The sequence below is a fragment of the Podarcis pityusensis genome, assembly GCF_964106645.2.
Source record: "Podarcis pityusensis genome assembly, chromosome: 7".
In the NCBI taxonomy this organism is placed as follows: Eukaryota; Metazoa; Chordata; class Lepidosauria; order Squamata; family Lacertidae; genus Podarcis; species Podarcis pityusensis.
In genome coordinates, this window is record NC_138031.1 from 14,512,084 (window position 1) to 14,535,685 (window position 23,602).

Sequence of the window (23,602 nt, forward strand, 5' to 3'; positions counted from 1 at the left end):
TGCCACAAGACTTCGTAAAGTTACAAACCCATGTTTTAAAATGCATGGAAGTGACACGGGGATAGATTGCACCTTGAAGTTGGATTGGCTGGAGGAGATGGCTATCACCTGAACCATAAGAACACAACTTACAAACTGCCTACTCTGAATTGAGAGGCATTTCTAACAGTTAGGCGCCTATGCACTTTGTGGTTCCTCCTGAAGCCACAGTGGCAATATGAAGTTCCTATAGGGATGTCTGGCATCACTTCAGACCCTGGGTTCATCTAGCCTGTCTACTGCATCTAGCCTAGCTCACCAAAGTCTCTGCTGGGTGAAGTCCTTTGGGTGAGCATGCCAGTGGGATGAAGCCCCAGATAGAAGCTGGATCACCCCAGAGCCCAGATTACCTGTCTTACAGAAGTTTTTGGTATCACGCCTAGTCCATGTGAAAGCAGATAGAAAAGAAGAGAGAAAAGGTGTGTTTTCGTCATTTGATGGTGACTGCAACGGGCTACAGAGCCATCCCATCAACTCAAACACAGAATTTTTTTCAGTGGACTCAGTTGACACATTACATCCCTTTCCTGGAATGAAAGCCACTGAAGGTTTAAGGTATTTCTTATATACACACACATGTACAAGCTTAGCATCAGGTGGACCATCCACAGCAATAACAGTCTAGCTGATGCTGCTCCCCCGTTAAATTTCTAAGGAACCCCCAATGTCATAACACTGGATTCTCACAAAAGAGAAGAATCCTCTGGCTTTTCAAGGACCAATCTGTTGACGCACTGATGACATCACCTCCAGCCAATGGAGGAATAAAAGTCACCAATGTCTAGGCAACACGATGACCATGTACGTACACAATAGACAATCTTTATAGAATTCCTTCAAACCATAACAAGTACAAAACGAAATCTTTAGTCTCAAAGTCTCTGAAAATCTTTAAATGAAGCGAGGTACCAGACTTTGTATGACGAAAGACAAGCTGTGAAGCTTTGTGTATTCAGCAAATCTGATGCCCAACACTGAACAGGGATTCCGGATATTGACTACTGTTTCGTAGAATTCTTCGTCAGCATGGTGGGAGGAGATAGAATTGCTTCATAAACCCATCTATTTTGAAGGAATGTATGTAAATGGAAATATCAAATGCTGTGGAACAGTGCTCATGTAATAATGTCACTGCTCATGCCTCCTTCCAGAAGGATTTCCAACTGTTAGCTCCAAGGGCAACCGATTGCCAGTGCTTGGCCATCTCTTTAATTACACCAAGGCTCCTCCCCACCAGCAAAAGGAGATCTGCCAAGCTATGCTTCTCCAACTGGTTTGACGTCTTCAGCAGTCTCTCTTCACAACTGGAATCTCAGAGTTGGGGGAGAGACCCCGCGAGTCATTTAGCCCAATCCACCCTTCCCATTTGGGATGTGGGTGGCGCTGTGGGTTAGACCACAGAGTCTAAGACTTGCCGATCAGAAGGTCGGCGGCTCGAATCCCCGCGATGGGATGAGCTCCCGTTGCTCGGTCCCTGCTCCTGCCAACCTAGCAGTTCGAAAGCACGTCAAAGTGCAAGTAGATAAATCTGGCGGGAAGGTAAACGGCGTTTCCGTGTGCTGCTCTGGTTCGCCAGAAGCGGCTTAGTCATGCTGGCCACATGACCCAGAAGCTGTACGCCGGCTCCCTCGGGCAATAAAGCGAGATGAGCGCCGCAACCCCAGAGTTGGCCATGACTGGACCTAATGGTCAGGGGTCCCTTTACCCTTTACCCCTCCCATTTCTTTACAATATCATTTCCATACTATTAGAACTTCCCTCCAGTGGATGCATCAAAAAAATTCAGAAGCATAGCATTTGACTTTACATCTCCACATAACCTAATAGCTAAACGGGGGTGAACAAAGAAGCGAAAAAGCTTGTAGAAGTTACAGATTGTTTACAAGTTTTTAGAGTTACTAGTTGACTTCAGGTCCCTGTTGCTGATTCCAGCAGGGCTTCTGCAAATGCCCCATCCTTCATCCATGTCTATTTTCGTATGTAAACACTTGCCAGAAAAACACCCTCTGGGCATGCTCAGTAGCGCTGTGTTCCGTTCACCTCGCCGTTGCAGCAGGCAACTGGAAAGTCACATGTCACAACACAGTAAAAAGTACATGGGCAACTATTCTTAGTCGAGGAATGTATACAGTGCCTCATTGCGGTACCTCATGAGCCAACCTTCAGAGAGCCGTGACAGTGCCTTGATACTAAACAAACCCAGAAACCTCCCCCTATGAATCTTTCACCAGAGAAAGAACAATCTCAAGCTCCTTTTTTAAAAAAAACCAAAAACAAATTTTAAAAAGTCTTCATATTCATGAGCCTAGCCATGGAAAGTTTCAGCAGAGAATAAACAAGCCAAAGCAGGGAAGGAATAAGGTAAACAGCTCTGCCATGATTTTCACTACAGATGTGAGAGATCTGGGAGATAGTTTTGCCTGCTGTGTGTTTTTGCTCCTGCATTTAGGCCTTAACCGGCCATGCAAAGTATATGGCTTATATATATTGCATTTGTGGGGAAGGACCCCAATTGCTTTGTTTGTGATGCTCGTATGTTGCATGTATGTTGGATTCATGTTGCATTTGTGGGGAATGGTCATAGTTTAATCATACAGCATCTGCTCTGCATTGTAGAAGCTCTCAAGTTCAGCCTCAAGCACCTCCAGGTACGACTTGGACAGAGATCTACCTGAAACTCCGGAAAGCCACCAGCAGTCAATGTAGGCAGTACTGGCCCAGGCAATACTAGGATCATAGAACTGATCTAAGGTCCGACTGGGTATAAAACAGCTTCCTCTGTTGCTTTAGAAGGAGGCTGCAGTGATGGTTTGCAAAGTTATCTGCCAGCTATCCTCCTCTCCCTAGGACAGCAGATAACTTATATTATTTACCCCCGCTTCCCCCCACCCCCCAGCACTATAAGCTAAAACAGTGGCTCTTTCTTAAAAAGAGACAAAATGTTGCATCCATTTTTTTTCCAGTGATGTCTTGCTTGTGTACAAATATGTAATGCTGTGGGAGCAGGGGGAAATGTTCCAGCAGACTTTTGCATACACCAAGTAAAGCGGGCAGAATCTACTGCTCTTATTCTTGGTGGATATGAAAGCAAAAGCAACTGGGGAATAAATAAATATATCATTCCCCCCGCCCCCCACAGATTTCTAGACTCGAGGAGTTTAGTTTGTTATGGTGTGCTGCCAGAACTGCATTCTTTAGGAATGACTAATATTGACATGGGGCTGAGGGGTTTGAGATGGAAGATACTAAACTGTAAGTGCTTCATGGGAATGATAGGCAAACATGCATTTGTTAAGAGATACTTATCATGAAGAAATTGTTTGATTCAGGCTTTGTGCTTGAGCCACTAATTGTCCCTATTGTCTTGTAATGCATGTTTATTTTTTGTATTATTATTATTATTATTCTACTCTGTCAGAAATACCCCCAGGTAACCCCAGACTTCCAACCTGCCTGCTTGGTTTTATAAAACAAGATGTTCTGTGATGTTTCCTTCACCTACTTGGCCTTATACTGGTGAATGAAGCTAGCTTTTCCATTTCTTCTCTAGGTGGACAATGTTTAAACGGACCATTTGACTGTGATCTATCAAGTCAAGGAGGCTGATGAACCACCAATGAGAATTCTTGTTTGGCCAGTGCTGATATCTCTCTGATTCCACTATGGAAGAGAAATGCACACAAGACCGCCTCTTCAAAGATCAGGATTTCTCCTCTGAGCTGCTAAAGCAGCTCAATGTTTTACGGAAGAACCGAATCCTAACTGACGTTGTCCTGTGTACGGGTGACACAGAAATCCCTTGCCATAGGAATGTACTTGCCTCAAGCAGCCCCTACTTCAAGGCAATGTTCTGCAACAACTTCAAAGAGAGTGGCCAGGAAAAAGTCAGCCTCAGAGACATCGACTCAAACATTCTTCATTGCATCATTGTCTACGTTTACACAGGAGAGATTCTAATGACTGTGGAGAATATTTTGTATCTAATGGAAACTGCTTCCATGCTCCAGTACATGAAACTATTTGAGGCCTGCTCAGCCTACCTCCAGGAGCAACTTGCTCCGGATAACTGCCTCAGTCTGATTCGGCTCTCGGAGATCTTGCACTGTGATAAACTCAAGAAGAAAGCCAAAGCAATGGCTCTGAAGTGTTTCCCTGAAGTAGCCATCTCCGAAGACCTGAAAGAACTCTGTGTTTTGGAGCTGATAGACTATCTTGGAGATGATGAGCTTTGTGGAGAGGAGGAACAAGTTTTTGAAGCTCTCATGGTTTGGGTGAGGCATGATCCCCAGGCACGGCAAAGCTATATACAAGACTTGTTCAAGAAAGTAAGGCTTCAGTACGTCCATCCAACATTTTTCTTCCACTTCATTGCCAATGATTCTCTCATTCAGTCGTCCCCAGCATGTAGAAATATCCTGGAACTGGCCCAAAAGCAGATGTTTTCTCTGTATAGCACCAATGCTCCAGATATCAAACCTATGTGGCACGTTCCTCGGCGATATTCATGCCGGGAATTCCTCCTCCTGGTTGGTGGCCGGAAAGACAACCAACAGACGACGAGGGATGTCTTGCTGTACGATGAGAAGACAAACCAATGGTTGAGCCTTGCCAAATACCCAACACGGCTCTACAAGGCCTCTGTAGTGAGCGTCCACAGTAATGTTTATCTCCTTGGAGGCATTCCCATTGGCAATGGGAAGAACCAAGTCAGTGACAATGTTTATATCTTCTCACTCAAACTTAACCAATGGAGGCTAATGGAGCCCATGTTAGTTCGGCGCTATTCCCACAGGAGCATTGCCTATAAAAACTATATCTTTGCCATTGGGGGCATTGGAGAAAACCAGGAGATCCTAAATTCCATGGAAAGATATGACAGTATCTACAATGTTTGGGAGCACATGGCAAACATGCCAGTTGCCGTTCTTCATCCTGCTGTGTCTTCCAAAGACCAAAGAATCTATCTCTTTGGAGGGGAGGACACGATGCAAAACCCTGTCCGGCTAATACAGGTAACTCCCAATCTTCAACCATCTCACCTTCAAGATGCCAGTTGTCCTCTTTAGAGACAATGTTGAGCATACACAGAGACATGATTTCAGGCTTGTGAGACCATTGGATCTGACCACACGTGGCTGCTCTTATGTTCTCCAAAGTAATGAATGACTTGTGCCCAGACTCAGCTGTCAATAGAAAATTCTATCTGTTACCTTGATGATTTATCATGAATTCCATGCTGTAGTTCAGGAGCGGCCAATACAGTGTCCTCTAGATACTGTAGGAATACAACTCCCATCATCCCCTGACCACTTTGGGTCATGCTTGCTTTAGGAGCTGTTGTCCAACAGAATTTGGAGGGTACCGCTGCTGTAAACACTCAAATGCACTTGCTAAGCAGAAACTGTCTTCTCTAGAAAACTACATGCATATTCATTTCTGTTTACACATGCAATTAATTCATTAATAGGAATTTAATGAACTTCCACAACGACACTTTGCAAAGTCTTTGTTCTTAAAGAGGCCCACCAAGAAGGCTTGCATCATTTAGCAGCATGTAGTTTAGGGTGTATATTTGTTGATGTGAATATAAGCCTGACATTTTGAATGTCCCAGGCAGGCCAGGCCAACTGCCAATCAAAGGCTCGAGTCCAAAGACTTCAGTGCAGTCCGCAAAACATTGCTAGACATGGCAGGCCATGCAAATTGCACATGTGTCTCAGAAGTCCTCTGGCCACTTTTAGCAAGGCAAACCTGAATCTCAGACATTAGAGGAAGCTCTAATGCATCTTTACCATGCAGAAGGTCTCAGGTTCACTTCCTGGCATCTCCAGGGAAGTCTGGGAACGCCCCCTGTATGAAATCCTGGAGAGAATGTATAAAGAAATCTGAGTTAGATGAACCAATCATCTGACTCAGTAAAAGGCAGCTTCCTGTTTTTCCGTGTATGGAGAAGGATGTCTCTACCAGCGACAAAATGTAAGCCGGGAGGAGGAGGAGCAAGAGGGAATGCCACCATTGCCACCATAGCAGGAGGGATAGCAGAGGGAGATGAAGGCAATGGGATCCCCACACAGTGTGATTTGCTCCACATCCCCAATGGAATGGTTCTTCCAAGGACTGTTCAATGTTCAATGGTTGTGGTTGCTGTAAGGGTTGTGAGCAGTCAGCCTCCCTTTCAGAAATGCAATCGGGTTGTGCTCTTTTTACATCTAATCCCAGCAATCTCATTTATGTGTTGGGTGTTCCAGGTATATCATGTGTCCAGGAACATGTGGTTCCGGATGGAGACCAGAATGGTGAAGAACGTCTGCGCACCAGCAGTTGTGATTGGAGACCGGATTTTTATTGTTGGAGGTAATTTGTTTAAGTGCTCTTACGACTGTTTTCACAACGCAGGTGCTCAAGGATGAGAGCGGGTAACCTAAGGTCCTAAACGATGCTGATGACCACAACGCCCTGGCCATTGGCCCTGCTGGCTGAGGCTGATGGGATTTAGAGTCTGACTGTATCCCACCGCTGGCCCCAACACTGCTCTATTTCTTCTTTACTGCATGCCATTGCGGTGTGCAATTCCTTTCCACAACTGGTCACGCAGCCAAGTCTGTGTGTGGACATTGTGCAGTGCCTTGGAGCTTATTGCTTAAAACCTTCAAGGCAGAAAAAGGGCTATTTCAGTGGTTGGTGCCAAAGTCACTCTCCCTTGGCTTCTGCCATAGTAGAAGTAAAGTCTATCCTCTCCTTATTTTTACAGTCTTCTGTGTCGGGATTATAAACATGCCAAGAAGGAATAAAGCAGAACACGTCATGGAAAAACCAACCCCACACTAGATTTTCCTGCATGCTTCCATAGACTTATGAACTTGATGTTTTTGTCCACGTACAAAAACTAGTTTTATATTCCACCCGTAATTCCATTCAGAGGTAGACCCTAGTTGTTATTAACTGCATGGATCTGAAGATAAGTGGAAGGTAGGAAGTTTATGGAAGGAAAGTTTATGTGTCCTCCTCTCCCTCCCCTGGCAATTGCTTTGCACAAATGTGCATATTAGGGCAAAACTGCAGACAAAAGTATGTGCACATTAGGATAAATTTACACTGAAATGCTAAAGAATTTAACAACAACAACAACAACAACAACAACAACAACAACAACAATTTATTTATACCCCGCCCATCTGGCTGAGTTTCCCCAGCCACTCTGGGCGGCTCCCAATCAAGTGTTAAAAACAGTACAGCGTTAAATATTAAAACCTTCCCTGAACAGTGCTGCCTTCAGATGTCTTTTAAAGATAGGATAGCTGCTTATTTCCTTCACATCAGAAGGGAGGGTGTTCCACAGGGAGGGTGCCACTACCGAGAAGGCCCTCTGTCTGGTTCCCTGTAACCTCACTTCTTGCAGTGAGGGAACTGCCAGAAGGCCCTCGGCGCTGGATCTCAGTGTCCGGGCTGAACGATGGGGGTGGAGACGCTCCTTCAGGTATACAAAATTGAAAACTACAGTGGTACCTCGGGTTACAGACACTTCAGGTTACAGACACTTCAGGTTAAAGACTCCGCTAACCCAGAAATAGTACCTCGGGTTAAGAACTTTGCTTCAGGATGAGAACAGAAATTGCGCGGCGGCGGCGACAGCAGGAGGCCCCATTAGCTAAACCCATTACCTCAGGTTAAGAACAGTTTCAGGTTAAGAACGGACCTCCAGAACAAATTTAGTTCTTAACCCGAGGTACCACTGTAGCGTGGAAATGTGGAGAACAGAATTTAAGATTGAGAAACAGGGAGAAACCGGAATTGACAGATTCACCCATCCAAAACTCTGTGTGGTCATTTTGCAGGGGTCCTGTGGTCAGGGGCTGCAGAAGGAAGGGGGTGTGGTGGGCGCAGGCTGCCCCAGGTGTCACCACTGAGGGGGGTGACAAAATGCTGGGTGGCACTCACCACAGGGCCTGCAGCGCACCCAAGCCACACGTCTCTCCTGGGAGTGACGCAGTGGCTTTGGCGTGCACAGGCTCAACGCTGCCCCATACGGTCCACCCGCTGCCTCCCCCTCAGCTGTAGGGTGTCTGAGTGGGGAGAGGCAGGCAGACCCTGTGGAGCGTCCTGTCCCGGCTGGCCCCACCCCTTGGTGTAGGGCACATGCGCCGCACCAGGTGCCCGATTGGCTTGCTCCACCACTGCCTGTGGTGCATAGCTTGGACTTCGGCCTTGAGATTCAACCCTAGCTGCCTAACCCTGAGGAAAAAGCCTTTCCGGAGGATTGTGGGTCCCTTCTGAACAATATGGGAATGATAGAGGGGGCTGCTGAAAGAAGAGGAAACCACCCTCTAATCAGTTGTCGGCTGGTCTGATTTTGAACGATTGCCCTCTCTACCCTAGGCCTCCCACACCTTGACTGCCTGAATAAGGCTTTTTTGTGCATGTTTTTTCCTTTATGAAATTTATGTCTGTGTTGGAAAACAAAAACGTATGAAACAGCTTGGTATGAGAGAAAACGAGGAGCTCAAAATGTGAACGCAGCAGAGATGAGAAAAAGAAGATTTTTCAAAAAAATAACGCTTTCAAATGTATTTATTCTGAATCTTTGTGCCAATAATTCAACTGACAAGCTTAAGCCGTAAGCTTTTGGGGGGGGGGTTACTTAACAAAGTACACAAACATTTCATCTAATTTCAAACATAATTCATTCTCTTTTAAAGTGGAGAGATTTACTACCGATAAGTTTTCATTTACCAAGTAAGTATGCCATAACATCATCTAGTTGTTCTTGGCTTATCAGCAGCTGGAACTGAGAAATCACAATGATAACAAACACATTCTTTAAATGGGGGGGGGGGGGAGCCAGTATATTTCAATTCTTCATTGCACAATACACATCAAACAAAGTTGGGTTCATTGGCTCAAGTAATGGGATTCTTGCTTTTAATTAAATGGTGCTTTCTTTTTTGATGTTATCGCCTACTGCCGTTGTGTCCAAACCTACATTGGTTCTGAGTTGAACCACTAAGTGATAAAACATAGTTGTTTGAAAGGAGAACAATATAGCTTTCCAAAGCTCGTTTGCAAGTCCTCAGAACTGAGCTGTCTGGCAACTCAGATTTACCAACAACACCTTAATATTTATTAGATTTCTGTGATCGTCAGGGTAGGAAAGGGAAGTTCCTCCATGCTTTTGCCTACTTCCTGCTCCCAAAAAAACCACAACCTTACAAGCTGTGACGATTTGCTATGCAGTAGGCAAAAACCAAATGGCAATCTGCCAAATGGACAAAATTTCTACCAGGCCCCTGCCCCAAAAGCAGGCCACCCCATGACAGGCATAGCAATGTCAAATGCAACAGCCCTAAATTAGGGAGGGTGGGCGGGTGATCCAATGCACGCAGCAAAAGAGACTGGAAAAAGCTGCGTGCCAAGAATATATAACCTTTGGGCCAACCCTCTAAATGGTAACATCAAAATCTCCCCAACAACCCAAATTGGCCCAATCACAGTCATGGCCATCCAAATGGTCCCGCCCAGTAACCAAGAGGGGGTGTCCTGTTAGACCCCACCGCAACACGTGCTCTCCATGAAGGAGAACACGCTTTGCCATCTCATCAACCATTTTTCCTTTGAGGGCATTTTCTCCTTCCATTTCCGTGCACAGAGAATCCTTGCCACTAACAGCGTTTTAAATGTCTGGCGTGCATGTGACCATAGTCAAAAGGGACAGAGCTATTCACACAAATGTTTTGCCATGTGGAGCAGCTCTGACAGCGCTGCAGTATCTGTGCCACAAGCGTGTTCCAGGCCTGCGTTTCAAATATTTTGGAATTAACAATCACCAGCACTTCTAACTCTGAAACCCCTTCTTTACGCATTCGATGCAAAGGATTTTTGCAAAATTCATAATTGTCTGGTGTGTTTCTCTCTCTCCCCCCACCCCCCCTCCAGGGTACACCAGACGAGTGATTGCTTATGATACCAAGGCTAATAAATTTGTGAAATGTGCAGACATGAAGGACAGGCGGATGCATCATGGCGCTGCGGCAATAAATGAGAAGCTGTATCTGACCGGTGGTCGCTGCCTTACCTTTGACAATGAAATCAAAGACTCCGATTCGCTCGAGTGCTACGACCCCAAGACAGACACCTGGGCTTCAAAGGGGCACCTGCCCCACAGGCTCTTTGACCATGGGTGTCTGGCACTCCAGTGTGTGCCTTATGCCAACCTCTTGTGAGAGGAGGGCTGAGGGAAACGGGCATTGTCCTCTTCAACTTGAAAGGCCCATGTTGCTCTCTGCGTAGAGAAGGCTGGTAGACTCTTGCCAGGAAAACCACCAAAACGGACAAACAAATAAGGTGGAGACCTTAGGGTTTCAGTTCCTGCTTTGGACTCCCATTCCCCACTATATCTTGAGGTAAAAGTGACATAGTGGCAGATTTTGAGTGTGATGAAATGTCTGTTGTGCATAATGTTCGGAGCTTCTTGTGGGTGGGTGGTTGGTTGGTTTACCATGAGGGATATAATTTGGATTTTTTTGCCTAAAACACCAGAATGTCCCATCTCCTCTTTCCTGCCCTCTGAGGGACTTTCCTCACAACCTCAACGGGCCCTTGAGGGAAGTTGTGACGCAGATCAAGATCAAGCATTGGCTTCTAACAGGTCTTCCAAGCAACCCCATCCAGACAACAGCGACTGTTGATTCTTTTTTATGGTTTTCATGTGTATATCTAAAGTGTTCACTGTTCCTGTTTTCTTAGAAGCTGTGTCTCTTGACAATTAAAGAATCTGTCCAATTCTATGGTGCTTCATAAAAGCAGCAATGGATTGTGGGAAGGCTCCGCACTGTTTGGCAGGGCTTAGTGGCACCCAGAAGTCAGGCATTATGGTTGGACGACTGCAAACCATGGATGAACTCCAAAGGGGTAGAAGGTGCTAGTGGGCCATGGCATGAAACGCAGGAAGAAGCTGCCTCAGGCCGGGTCAGACCGTTAGCCTATATAGCTTAGCATTTCCTACACTGACTGGCAGCAGTTCTCCAGTGTTTCAGGCAGTCCTACCAGAAGATGCTGAGGATTGAACCAAAGCAGATGCTCTACTACTGAACTGCAGCCCTTTCCCAAAGTAGGAAGCAAGCCCCAGGTGGGAATGGGATGATAGCTTGAGATCAGCCTCAAAAAAATGGCGGAAGGACACCTAAGCTTAGAGAAATGAAGTTGGAGGGTGTCAGGAACCGGTTGGGATATGCTGTCACATCAGGGCCTCATTAACCCCACGGAAGGCATTTTAGTCTTCTTCCCATTCTATTTCCTCACACTTCTATCTCTTTCTGTCCCGTGAACCCTTTTGTGCGTTGTTCAAGATTTTCACTGTAATCCTCGCCAGGAGCTTTTGGCGGTGGGGTGTGTGTGTGTGTGTGTGTGTTACGCCTGTGTTCTTTTAACTTCAGGAGTGAGGATGGTTCCAAGGGCAGCGTTTCCCCCTTTGTATTATTTTAATGCATTTCTCATTTCCTTTTGATTAAACAGACATGACAAGATTACAAAAGAAACCGGTGCAAAGATAAATAAGTGCCCCAGTTTTTTGCCTGTTCCCCTCTCTCCTCGTCTGGTTTCAAAACTTACCCGGTTCAACAGGAAGGGATTTGTGTGCCGCGCCATTTTTTATTTTTTGAGGAAAAACAAGTATGAATGGGACAGTCAGCTGATCTGTCACTTTTGCTTAGCATTCAGTTCCTAGAGCGCGAAGTTCTAGCCTGACAAGACGTCACGGGTGGTTTCCACTCAACCCCTGGAGGTCTTTGGAGGTGCAGAATGCACCATTGGCCCCTGCCCACATGAAGCCTCTGGATTGGCCAGACCTAGTATAAATATACAGGGGCATAGCATGGCGGGGGGCATCCGGGGCAATTGCCCTGGACAAAAAAAATTAGGGACTCACCTCTTCAGTTGCCATTCCAAATGGAGGCACTTGCTATCCTACCTGCCCAGCTCACCTGAGCAGCATGCCAAGCAGGAGTTGAGAGACGGAGGGCGCTTGCATCCATTGGCCATGCGGCGTCCCTCATCCATGGGGGAGGCAGGCGGACAGTGAGAGTCGTGGCAGTGCCCCAGCCTCAGGAGGCGGGCATACACGTCCAACCACTGCGCTACAGCTCTGTCTTGCAGCAGCAGCAGCGCCACATGGAGGTGCCAATTAGGGGCGCAATACTTGCTTTGCCCTTCTTTAGTTAGTATACCTATCTATAGTAACAGTATAGTACCTTGCTGAAGTGTAGATGGGTGTGTGATAACAGCAAGAACCTTTATTGAACTCCAGTCATACCTCATGTTATGTCCGCTTCATGTTACGTACTTTCAGGTTACATCCCGCGGCGACCCGGAAGTACCAGAAAGGGTTACTTCTGGGTTTCGCTGCTCACGCATGTGCAGAAGTGCAAAATGACGTTACACGCATGCGCAGAAGTGGTGAATCGCAACCCGCTCATTTCATGTTGCGAATGGGCCTCTGGAACGGATCCCGTTCTCAACCAGAGGTACCACTGTACATAACTGGGAAACTGCTTATATGCATTCCTGAAAGCCTGGGCCACTCCCACTCCCTGTGTGATTGGCTGTCTAAACTTCCAAGCTGCGAATCACGACTCAGAGTTCAAGGGCCAATGGCAGAGGCCCAAATCCTAAAATGTTCTGTGATTGGATGTCATGTATCGAATCAGAGCACAGGGGCTCAGAATCCTTAGTCCAGGCTCAATCTCAGGCAAACACAGACCAATGAATACATAACACTTGCTATGCATAAAGCTCAGCCTTTACCATGAAGAACGTGCCCTTCAGGCCTGGATATGAGAGAGAGGAGAGAGAGAGATGGGTTGAAATTATCGTATTTTTCGCTCTATAGGATGCACTTTTCCCCCTTCAAAAATGAAGGGGAAATGTGTGTGCGTCCTATGGAGCGAAGACGCCATAGCCCCGCGACCCTCTCCCGGCTGGAGAGGTGACGCACGGCTATGGCAGGAGCCTCTCTGCTGCGCCTTTCCGCTGCTCCCTGACCTGCTCTTTGGGGCTGGTGGTGGGCTTCCCCCCGCCAGCCCCAAAGAGCAGGTCGAAAGAAACCTGAAGCCTGGAGAGCGAGAGGGGTCAGTGCACACCGACCCCTCTCGCTCTCCAGGCTTCCAAGGTAGCCGCCTGAACGCACCTTAAACAGCACCTTGTTTTAGAGCGGGAAAACAAGAGGGGGAAAGTTCTCCCCCTCTCTGCGCAGCGCCTCCTGCCGCTTTGCTGAAGGGGCGCTGGGCAGAGAGGGGGAGATTTTTTTTTTCTTGTTCTCCCCACTCTAAAACAAGGTGCGTCCTATTGTCCGGTGCGCCCTATGGTGCGAAAAATACGGTAAATGGTTTACTGATACTTGTGAATAGTTTAATTGTGAATATTGCTGTTTGTTTTAAAAAAATTATTGTGCATCACCTTGGGAGGGTATTTTTATTTCTATTTTAAAAGTCAACCAATAAGTTTCTTAAAATAATAATAATAATAATAGTAATAATAGATTCTGCAGATGAAACAGGGGACCTACTTTGCATTCTAGCATGCCTCTTCCCAAACCAAAGGCTGCATTTCTGAAAACACCACTTTGTCTTCCGTATTTATTTATTCTGCAATCATTTCTTCACTTATTGAAAAGCCAGGTTGGTGTTCGTAAAGATAGGCGTGAGGACAAGCAGGGAAAGAGACCACTGACAGGTTGCAATTCTGTGCCCATTTAATTTCTGGGAATAAGTTCCACTGCCTCTCCCATGGACTAACATAGGCAGAAGAAGCTGTGCAAAATTTGTTCTGTGGGAAGGCAGTGCTTGGGAAACTGCCCAGGCAAATGACAGGCGAGGAAACCTTGCCAGCAGTTTGAGGCTAACCGCCTCTGTCCTTTGATTCATATACAGGCCAAGGCCAGGGCCAGAACTTGTGGAAAGCCATTAAAGGTAAAGCAAAAAAAGAAGGTTCTGGGGAAAGATGCTCAAAATATGAGAATAAGGTGGGCTAGAATCCTACACTAGAGTAGACCGTGGGCATCACTGGTGAATGGGTGCTGTGAGGGATCTTGTCAATATCCAGTAACACTAGGGAAGGGGCAGAAAGGTAACTCTGTTCACATTTAAAAGCAAACCTCTGCACTTCCTGAAACTACATGAACTGAAAAACAGCCATCCTTTGAAATTTGCACCCTTTGAAATTTGCACTTTGAAATCTGAAAGTTTTGCAGTGCAATTCTCCAGCCCAGTAATGTATAACAAAAAACTAGGGTAAAACATGCACCAAAATTCATATTTTGGTGAATGTTACATACAAAAATGCATTATTTTGGAGGGAGAAATGCTTTGCAAAAATGTGCATTTTAGGCAAGAAATGCATACAAAAATGGACATATTGGGCACTAAAATGCTGTTTGTTTGTTTTAAATGCAAACTGATGCAGAGAACTGAACTTAAGGCTGGACAAATGAGAAACCGAGAGAAACCAAAACTAGCAGATTCGCCCATTACTAGTACCTACCTAGTGGGTGCTTGGGGGTGGGGGGGGCAAGGAAGCGGTGGACTTAATCAGGCCAGCTTGGGTGCTGAATTAGACCGACTCTCCCTTAGCCACCTCCACTGAGTGGGAAGAAACAGGGTGGGGGAGAGAAACACGGCTGCTTTGTGTTGTTATGACACATGTCTACAGGGCCCTGAAAACATTTAAAAGCACAGCGAGTGTTATGCTGTTGGGTATGGGAATATTTACCAGCCGAGGCTCAAGTTCCAAGAGGCTAAGTAACAAAACATCATGGGATACAGATGCTGCAATCTGAAGGAAATAAGAGCATCAGTCTTAACCCCACAAGCCAGGATGAGCCAAGTGTAGCCAAGGAATCAAGGGCAACATCCACAGTGAAATGTGTTTAGTTTAGATGGATGGGGAAGAAGAAAAAGAAGAGGAGGAGGAGGAGGAGTTTGGACTTGATATCCCGCTTTATCACTACCCTAAGGAGTCTCAAAGCGGCTAACAGTCTCCTTTCCCTTCCTCTTCCACAACAAACACTCTGTGAGGTGAGTGGGGCTGAGAGACTTCAGAGAAGTGTGACTGGCCCAAGGTCACCCAGCAGTTGCATGTGGAGGAACGGGGAAGCGAACCTGGTTCACCAGATTACAAGTCCACCGCTCTTAACCACTACACCACGCTATGCCTGCTACTTGAATTTGTCCCTTTGTCACACTCTAGCACAGTGTTTCTCAAACTTGGGTCCCCAGCGCCTGTTGGTCATCTGGTCCGACCCTCTTCAATGCAGGAATCTCAACAAAAGCATCCATGACAGATGACCAGCCAACCTCTGCTTAAAAACCTCCAAGGAAGGAGAGTCCACAACCTCCTGAGGTTGAAGCCCTGACCAGGAGCCCTTGTGTTAGGAGTATGCTGCAACATTTTGTTGTTTGATGTTCCAGTGGGACAGTAGCTAACAGCTGATATCAAAAAGTCTTGGCGCTTTGGCCAGGGGTCAGGTGGCAAAGCCTGGGTGGGTGCAAGTATGTTGGGAAACTGTGTACGTGCAGCTACTCACACAGAGTCAATTAAGGTTTGGCAGACAGCCAGAAGGCAATCTGAAGGAGTAAGTCTGCCTGGTGATAACAGAGACATGGAGACCTCTCCCTGATTGGCCAAGCTCTGTCAAGGGAGTGATAACTAATGGCCTACTAACTGGAATGTGTTAGTTTGGAGTTCGTGAGTTCAGTGGTTCAGTGTGTCAGTGAGTGTAGGGGTTGTGAGTCGTGTCAGAGAGAGCTAGACAAAGATCCGTGTTCTGTTCCTGTAAATAGTCCACTGTATATAATAAACACCTAACTACAAGTTCCTGATTCCTGCTTCATCTATCCTGTCTGCAGCCAAGTCGCCAATTGCTTCCATGGATTCTGCGTTGACTCTGCTAGGTCTGGCTAAGGTCCTGCAACTAGTCAGAAAGTTGCGAAACACCAAATAGGTTTTACCAATAAAGTAGGCAAGCAAAAGACCAATTCTTTGTTAGAACTTTGCTTTTCCTGAACTAAGCATCAATTTTATAGAATCATAGAATTGGAAGGGACCCTGAGGATCATCTAGTCCAACCCCCACAATGCAGGAATATGCAGCTGTCCCTTACGAGGATTGAAACTGCAACCTTGGCATTATCAGCACCACGCTCTAGCCAACTGAGCTATATTTGCAGCAAAAGTGCCAAGGGATGGAATGTACTTTAATGACTGAAGTTTGACAGCTGAAATGCCCTTACCAAGAGCCAGATCACGTGCATGACAAAGTTATGAGGACAACCTATTACTATTATTAATTTTATTTATTGCATTTAAATCCCACCTTCCCCCCAAAAAACAGCTCAGGGTGGCGTACGTGGTTCTCCCCATTCCCATTTAATCTCCACAACAACCCTTTGAGGTAGGTTAGGCTGAGAGTGAGTGACTAGCTCAAAGTCACCCATTGAGCTTCATGGCTGAGTGGGGACTTGAACCTGGTGTCCCAGGCCCTAATCTGACACTTTAACCACTATGCAACACCACCGTGCCTAACATAGAAACAAAGGAAGCCCCCCATTGGTCCATCTAGCTCAGTGTTTCCCAAACTTGGGTCTCCAGCTGGTTTTGGACAACAGTTCCCATCATCCCTGACCACTGGTCCTGCTAACTAGGGATGATGGGAGTTGTAGTCCAAAAACAGCTGGAGACCCAGGTTTGGGAAACACTGATCTAGTTCATTGTGGGCTACATTAATCAGCAGCAGCTCTCCAGGGTTCCAGAAAGGGGACTTTTCTCCTTTCTACTCCTACTTGGAGATGCTGAGAATGAAACCTGGGACTTTCTGCAGGCTCAAGAGTTGCTCTACCACTGATCTACAGCCCTTTGCCTAAAGTTCAAGTCTCCAGCTTGCTTTGTTAAAGTGGCCAAAGGACCGCTGAGACACAATTTGCAGCTCCCCCCCATCAATGTTTTGCAGACCACACAGATGTTTCAGAACTCAGCCTTTGATTGGCAGTTGGGCTGGCCTGACCGGGGCATTCAAAATGTCATGCTTATGTTCACAGCAATAAATATAAACCCTGTGAGATGATGCAAGCCATCTTGGCGGGCCTCTCAAAGAATAAAGACTTGGCAATGTGTCGCCGGGGGCAGTTGGTTAGGCTCTTAATAATAAATTAATTGCACGCGTAAACACGGAGGAATATGCATGTGGTTTTCTGGCCAGCTTAGCAAGTGCATTTGGGTGTCTTCAAGCAAGAGTAGCCATCACTGTAACCTCCAATTGTTGTTGAACTACAACTCCCATCAGCCCCAGTTAGCGTGGGCGATTGTCAGGGCTTAGGGGAATTGTAGTCCAAAAACACCAGGCAAAACATTCAAAGAAATCTCTTCTCTTGCTCCACTGTGATGTCTACGTGACCTGTGATTCATGAATGCAATGCTGCAACTTTTCCTAAAGCAAATGGCAGTTCTGAGTATCTCTTTAACTAACCCAATGCTTCACAGACTATCTGACATGGTGGACCAGCGATTTTGCCAGGGACCATAACTTTGGTCCCTAAAGTGTCCCATCCAATCTGGGCTATGGTGGAGTCACCACAGACTTGAAGCCAATAGTTCGCGGCAGTGGTGTAGCATGGGTTGCTAGCATCCAGAGATGCACAGGGGTGGGGGGAAACGGACAGAGTACACATGCGCATTCAACTGCCTAATGGTGTTGCATCACCCAGGAGATCATAGCTGCAAAGATAAGAAAAGAAGAGTTGTTCTGTTGTCTGGTTCGCATGGAGAAGCCGTTTTCAATGGAGCCAAGCAGCTGTATTGAGGCAGCACCAAGTGCCAAAATTTTGGACCCCTGACAATTTTGCACCCGGGCAACTGCTCCTGTGCCCCGCCAGCTACACCACTGGCTCATGGTCCAGCATCAGTCTGCATACCAGCACTTTGCTTTAACCTGTTTTATGCTTCTGTTTATCAGACGGTTCTACTTGCTAGCTGTTGGCTGCCAGTTTTTTAGGCCTCTGTCTGGGTGAAGCATAACATCCTCAGTCAATAGTAATTAACGGGAACAGTTTCCTATGCAACCCGCAGTTTCTGGAATTAAACCGATTTGTTTATATGTGCAGGATCAGAGCAGCGCAGGAGTCATCACATGCCTCTCATGTGACTGTGAGAGATTGTGCAGGATGGAGGGGACCAGTGGGGAGGGAAGGTGACAGATCCCTCGCATGTAGTTACAGCGATGAAGAAAGACATTGCACAGGGAGGAATGGAAAATGTTATGAAGCGCAGTTGGACTTACAGCAACAGGTGCCCTTGTTGCCCACGTCCCCGGTCAAACTCACAGGAGAGAATATCTGAGTCTCTTGAGCTGGGTGATCATGTCAGTTCATGGGAAGCGTGCTTCAATCCGGAATGTAAACAGCTTGGGAAACGATCTGCTCTTGGAAATAACTTTGACAGTAAATCACATCGTCAGCCTTTCTCTCTGGCACTCCTGGAAGGAGCTCAGTACTCGTAATTCCAGTGTAGAGGACACAATGGTGCACAGCTTCCAGCAAGGAGCAGCGGGACTAGGAATCTCATTCGCTTCTCTTTCCCTAAAGCAGTGAAGCATCAGGGACTAACTAGATGAATGCAATTAACTTGCATTTTTTTGGTTAGGTAAATAAGAAAATCTGGGGAGGCGGGAAGCTTAGCGGGCTTGAGACCATGAAGGATGGGAAGTTTCACCCTCCCCTCCCTGCCCCCATAAAAAAAACAACTCCTCTCCAAAGCTTCTATTTGCATTTTAAGAAACTCCACCAGTACCAATGGGGGGTTTTTTTATGCAAATAGCAGCTTCAGAGAGGTGATTTATTTATTTTTGTATAGCAGGGAAAGAAAGAGTTAAGCTTCCCTACCTCTCCAGCTTTCCCTCAGATGCTATTTGCATGACAAAAAGAGTGCAACATAATTAAAAAGGTAAAAGGACCCCTGACCATTAGGTCCAGTCGTGACCGACTCTGGGGTTGCGGCGCTCATCTCGCTTTATTGGCCAAGGGAGCCGGTGTACAGCTTCCGGGTCATGTGGCCAGCATGACTAAGCCGCTTCTGGCGAACCAGAGCAGCACACGGAAACGCTGTTTACCTTCCTGCCAGAGTGGTACCTATTTATCGACTTGCACTTTGACGTGCTTTCGAACTGCTAGGTTGGCAGGAGCAGGGACTGAGCAACAGGAATTCACCCAGTCGCGGGGATTCGAACCGCCGACCTTCTGATCAGCAAGTCCTAGGCTCTGTGGTTTAACGCACAGCACCACCCGCGTCCCTGAAACTTAATTACATTAGTGTAACTAATGTCACATTTAGCTTGGTCCCCAGGGGTGGCCAGGAGCAGCTCACTCAGTGGAGTAGAGCAACAGAAACAGCCTCTCAGATCAGATCTGCCAGTGTGTTCATGTAGCCTTGACCGACTGCACAGCTGCTTTGCCCCTCCTTCTCCCAGTATGCAAGTTCTGCCTTCAAGTTTCCTATAGGCATCTGGTTGGCCACTGCAGAAAAGAAAGTGCTAGACTGGAGAAGCTTTTAATCCAACAGGGTTGCTCTTCTGTTCTTATGCTGTTCCAGGGAAACAGATAAGGCTGAGGTACTGTTAGTGGGTGATCTGCCAGAACCAGGCTCTTGGCAGGGTTACACACACTCTCTGAAGTAGCAGGTACACAGCTTGGGGGTACTTCTGGCTGTTGCTTGAGGCTCAAGTGGTCTTGGTGGCATGGCATATTTTCCATCTGCTTCAGCTTGTGACCCAGCTGAGCCCCTATCTGGATAGCCTAACCACTGCTATCTATGGTCTGGTAACCTCTAGATTAGATTAGGTAAAGGGACCCCTGACCTTTAGGTCCAGTCACAGACAACTCTGGGGTTGCAGTGCTCATCTCGCTTTACTGGCTGAGGGAGCCAGCGTACAGCTTCCGGGTCATGTGGCCAGCATGACTAAGCCACTTCTGGCAAACCAGAGCAGCGCACGGAAACGCCATTTACCTTCCCGCCGGAGTGGTACCTATTTATCTACTTGCACTTTAATGTGCTTTTGAACTGCTAGGTGGGCAGGAGCTGGGACCGAGCAATGGGAGCTCACCCCGTCACGGGGATTCGAACCGCCAACCTTCTGATCAGCAAGCCCTAGGTTCTGTGGTTTAACCCACAGCGCCACCCACGTCCCTGTCTAGGTTAGATTACTTCAATACATTAAACATGGGGCTGCCTCCAAAGATGGTTCAGAAACTTCAGCCGGTGCAGAATTCGGCGGCCAGTTTGCTCATCAGAGCAAGAGAGTTGGAACATAATTCCGGCCCGACTGCACTGGCTGCCATTTAGTATCAAGGCCCAATTCAAAGGGCTGGTTTTTACCTATAAAACCTTAAATGCCTCAAAGAGCGCCTCTCCTTATATGAATGAACTTGGACCCTTGTGATCATCCATCTATGATAATAATAAATTTTTATTTATACCCTGCCCTCTTCAGCCAGAGCCGGGCTCAGGGTGGCTAACACCAGTAAAATTACAATAAAAACATAATGGGGGGGGGATAAAAGAAAAAGAAAAAAACAATTTAAAATACGGCTTAAAATACAGTTTAAAATGCAGCCTCCTTTTAAAAGTAGCCCATAGATCAAAACGATAAGGGGAGGGAAAACATAAGGGTCAGACTGAGTCCAAACCAAAGGCCAGGTGGAACAGCTCTGTCTTGCAGGCCCTGCGAGAAAATGTCAAGTCCTGCAGGGCCCTAGTCTCTTGTGACAGAGCGTTCCACCAAGTTGGGGCCAGTACTGAAAAGGCCCTGGCCCTAGTTGAGACCAACCTAACCACCTTGTGACTTGGGACCTCCCAAGTATTGTCATTTGTGGACCTTAAGGTCCTCCGCGGGGCATACCAGGAGAGGCGGTTCTGTAGGTACGTGGGTGCTAGGCCGCATAGGAACCTTCTTCATGTTACTCCTTCATGAGAGGTCCAGAGGGTAGCGACACAAGAACAGGCCTTCTCTGCAGCGTCTCCCTAGAGAGGCCTACCTGGTGCCAACATTATATACCTAGGTGCCAGGCAAAAACTTTCCTCTAAAACTATGCCTTTGGCCTTTATCTGTGACCTTTTAGAAGTAGGTATTTAGGTATCAAAATACATAATGTTAATATATTTAAAAAGCTCAACAACTTTGTCCGGATTTTTAGGTTTGGGAATATGGCAACCCTAAGTGTGTATATATATATATATATATATATGGGTTGTTTTCTTTGGTTGGTTGGTTGGTTGGTTGGTTGTAAGTCACTTTGGGTTGTCTTGGGTAAGATAAAGTGGTGTATTATTTATATAACAAATGTTAACAACAACAATGCAGCTTCCTGTGTTGACTATGACATGTTAAATACCAGCCACTGGAATCAGGCACAAAAGGGTAAATCTGAAATCAGCATCGCATCCACCCAGAAAGTATAAAAAGCCTTTTCATATCAGCAACAATGCCCTCCATCCTGCATCTGCAACCATCTGAAAACAAAGGGCATCAAGAGCAATCTGGTTATACACAAACAGCGCTCAAGTACAGAACGTTACAGGACCACATGACTGTTGAGACATGAGCAAGCCGAGGCCAGCAAAGATCATGGAATTCATCCAACAGCTGCCTGCACAAAGCTCAGCGGCTGGAGATGAAGAACCCACAAGAACTCATAAAGAAAGTTAATTTCACGTATAGATTAGAATTAAACACTCAGCCTCTCATCAGTCACAGAGATGAGAGGTTGCAGATCTGGGTTTCAAACAACTCCAAATCCAGGAACAAAGTCTGGAACACAATGTTTTCACCCAGCCCATTCTTATTAGACAAAGGAAGCCGCTCGTTGCAAATGACTTGCCTAACTTTGGATTTTCAGCCATGCGTTTTGTCAGTGTCAGTAGTGGGGTGATGGTGTTGAAATCATGGACCTTCACAGTGCTCAGAGGGGACTGAGCCCTCAAAGCCACAGCTCCTCTTGGGGAGTCATAGCTTGGGGGCAGAGTGTCTGCCTTCCATACAGAAAGTTGCAGGTTCAATCTCCAGCATTTCCAAGTATGGAGGTCCCCTGCCCGGAACTCCAAAGAGCTGTTGCCAGTCCGTGTAGGCAGTATTGAGCTAGGTGGACCAATGGTCTGAGTTGATATGAGGCGGCTTTGGGTGCTCCTGCTTAATCAACAGGTTGTCTGAAGGGGCAACAAGTCATGATCTGCTATTGCAGCTTATGGCCCTTTGCAAAGATGAAGACTCCGGCAACTGATTTATGTCGTCTTCTCGCAAGTTTTTCATTTACTTAATATAACTTTGAAAGTGTTTGAAAGAGCACTTCATCCAATATAATATAGCGATACGTATTTCTTCTATCTGAAAATAAGACAGCAATAGTATACTCCCACTGCTGAAAGACCTAGCAGAGCAGAGACATGTTGACCTGCCACCAAAAATCAAGGAAAGGAGGAGTTTGCCCTTAGAGACTGAAGGGTCATAAACCTGGAAGGTGGGGAGTGGAACATTTGTTGCCACAAAACTTCTTGAGCAAAGCTTCAAGTTACCTTTGAACCTCATGAGTGCTATGTATACCGCCCTCCAAAATGCAATCAGGCATTCAAGTCAACTTAGATGCTGCATTCTGAATTACCAGCAGAAATCATCAGAACCAGAATTCAATACGGTACGTTGAGTTCTGCATCCGTTAAGATAGTGTGTGCGAGTCGCACTCATTTGTGGAGCTCAAGCAAATCCTGAGTGCAATTCTCCAAAACAAAGGCAAATCTATATATTTTAGTTTTTTTATGAAACTACACCTGCAGAGATAGTAGTCTGAAACCCAGTGTCAAACTCTCACAGAGGGAAAATTGCTCTTGGATACAATCATGCAGCTTGTGCTTGTGAAAGCAGAAATGAAAGGAGAGATTGTTTCAGTTAGTAGATAACATTTGCCGTGCAATGTGCAATGTCTTTCCCTCCAGCAATAGAACCGCAGGCATATGAAAGTGAAACAATTGCCAACAGGTCCTTTAAATCTGGATCATCCACAATGCCAATGAGGTTTTTGGAAGCATTTTGATGCTGAACTGTTCCTGAATATAAGAATATTTCCAAAGTCTCTATGGAATATGGCCTTTGCTTCAGCTTTTATTTATAAATTTACTTGGTGCTTATTTTTGCTGCTAGAAATATGTTCTTTCATTGAGGTTTTGAAACATGGAAGTTATTTAATTGACTCATAAAGGAATCTGATAGTCTGTTCAAACGCAAGTCCTGTTGAGTTCAAACACACACGTAAGTATATAAACCATGTGTCTGAAATAGTACAGGAGAACAACCCTGAAGCCATTTTGACAAAGCCTTCCCATTGTCTTTTCACTTACAAATCCTATCTTAAGGGTGTATTTGTGTATGAATAGGGTGAACCTGTGACCTGGATTCAGGAACTAAAGCATTAACCATCACAAAAGAATGGCCAGACTGCCCAGGTAATGAAAACAGTGACCATCATCAGCTATCCTGCCAG

The 23,602-nt window shown here is 46.2% G+C and overlaps 1 protein-coding gene across 2 annotated transcripts; it reads left to right on the top strand.

Moving 5' to 3' along the window:
- The first annotated feature begins 2,168 nt into the window (after positions 1–2,168).
- KLHL38 (kelch like family member 38) lies at positions 2,169–10,818 on the top strand. Of its 2 annotated transcripts, none has more exons than XM_081012664.1 (4): positions 2,169–2,400; positions 3,590–5,051; positions 6,288–6,393; positions 6,791–8,514. In XM_081012664.1, the coding sequence occupies exons 2-4, from the start codon at positions 3,702–3,704 to the stop codon at positions 6,865–6,867; spliced, it is 1,533 nt and encodes a 510-aa protein (XP_080868790.1). In that variant the 5' UTR covers positions 2,169–2,400; positions 3,590–3,701; the 3' UTR covers positions 6,868–8,514. The 2 variants fall into 2 exon arrangements, with proteins under 2 accessions (XP_080868790.1, XP_080868789.1); XM_081012663.1 differs by lacking the exon at positions 6,791–8,514 and adding an exon at positions 9,970–10,818 and having other exon boundaries at positions 2,171–2,400.
- Positions 10,819–23,602: the final 12,784 nt, after the last annotated feature.

What these genes read in the sequence shown, in the direction of transcription:
- KLHL38 (XM_081012663.1), top strand. Translation starts at nt 3,702, where the DNA reads ATGGAAGAGAAATGCACACAAGACCGCCTCTTCAAAGATCAGGATTTC. An exon ending in ACCCTGTCCGGCTAATACAG is followed by an intron (nt 5,052 to 6,287) that starts GTAACTCCCAAT and finishes TGGGTGTTCCAG; the next exon opens with GTATATCATGTGTCCAGGAA. An exon ending in CCGGATTTTTATTGTTGGAG is followed by an intron (nt 6,394 to 9,969) that starts GTAATTTGTTTA and finishes CCCCCCCTCCAG; the next exon opens with GGTACACCAGACGAGTGATT.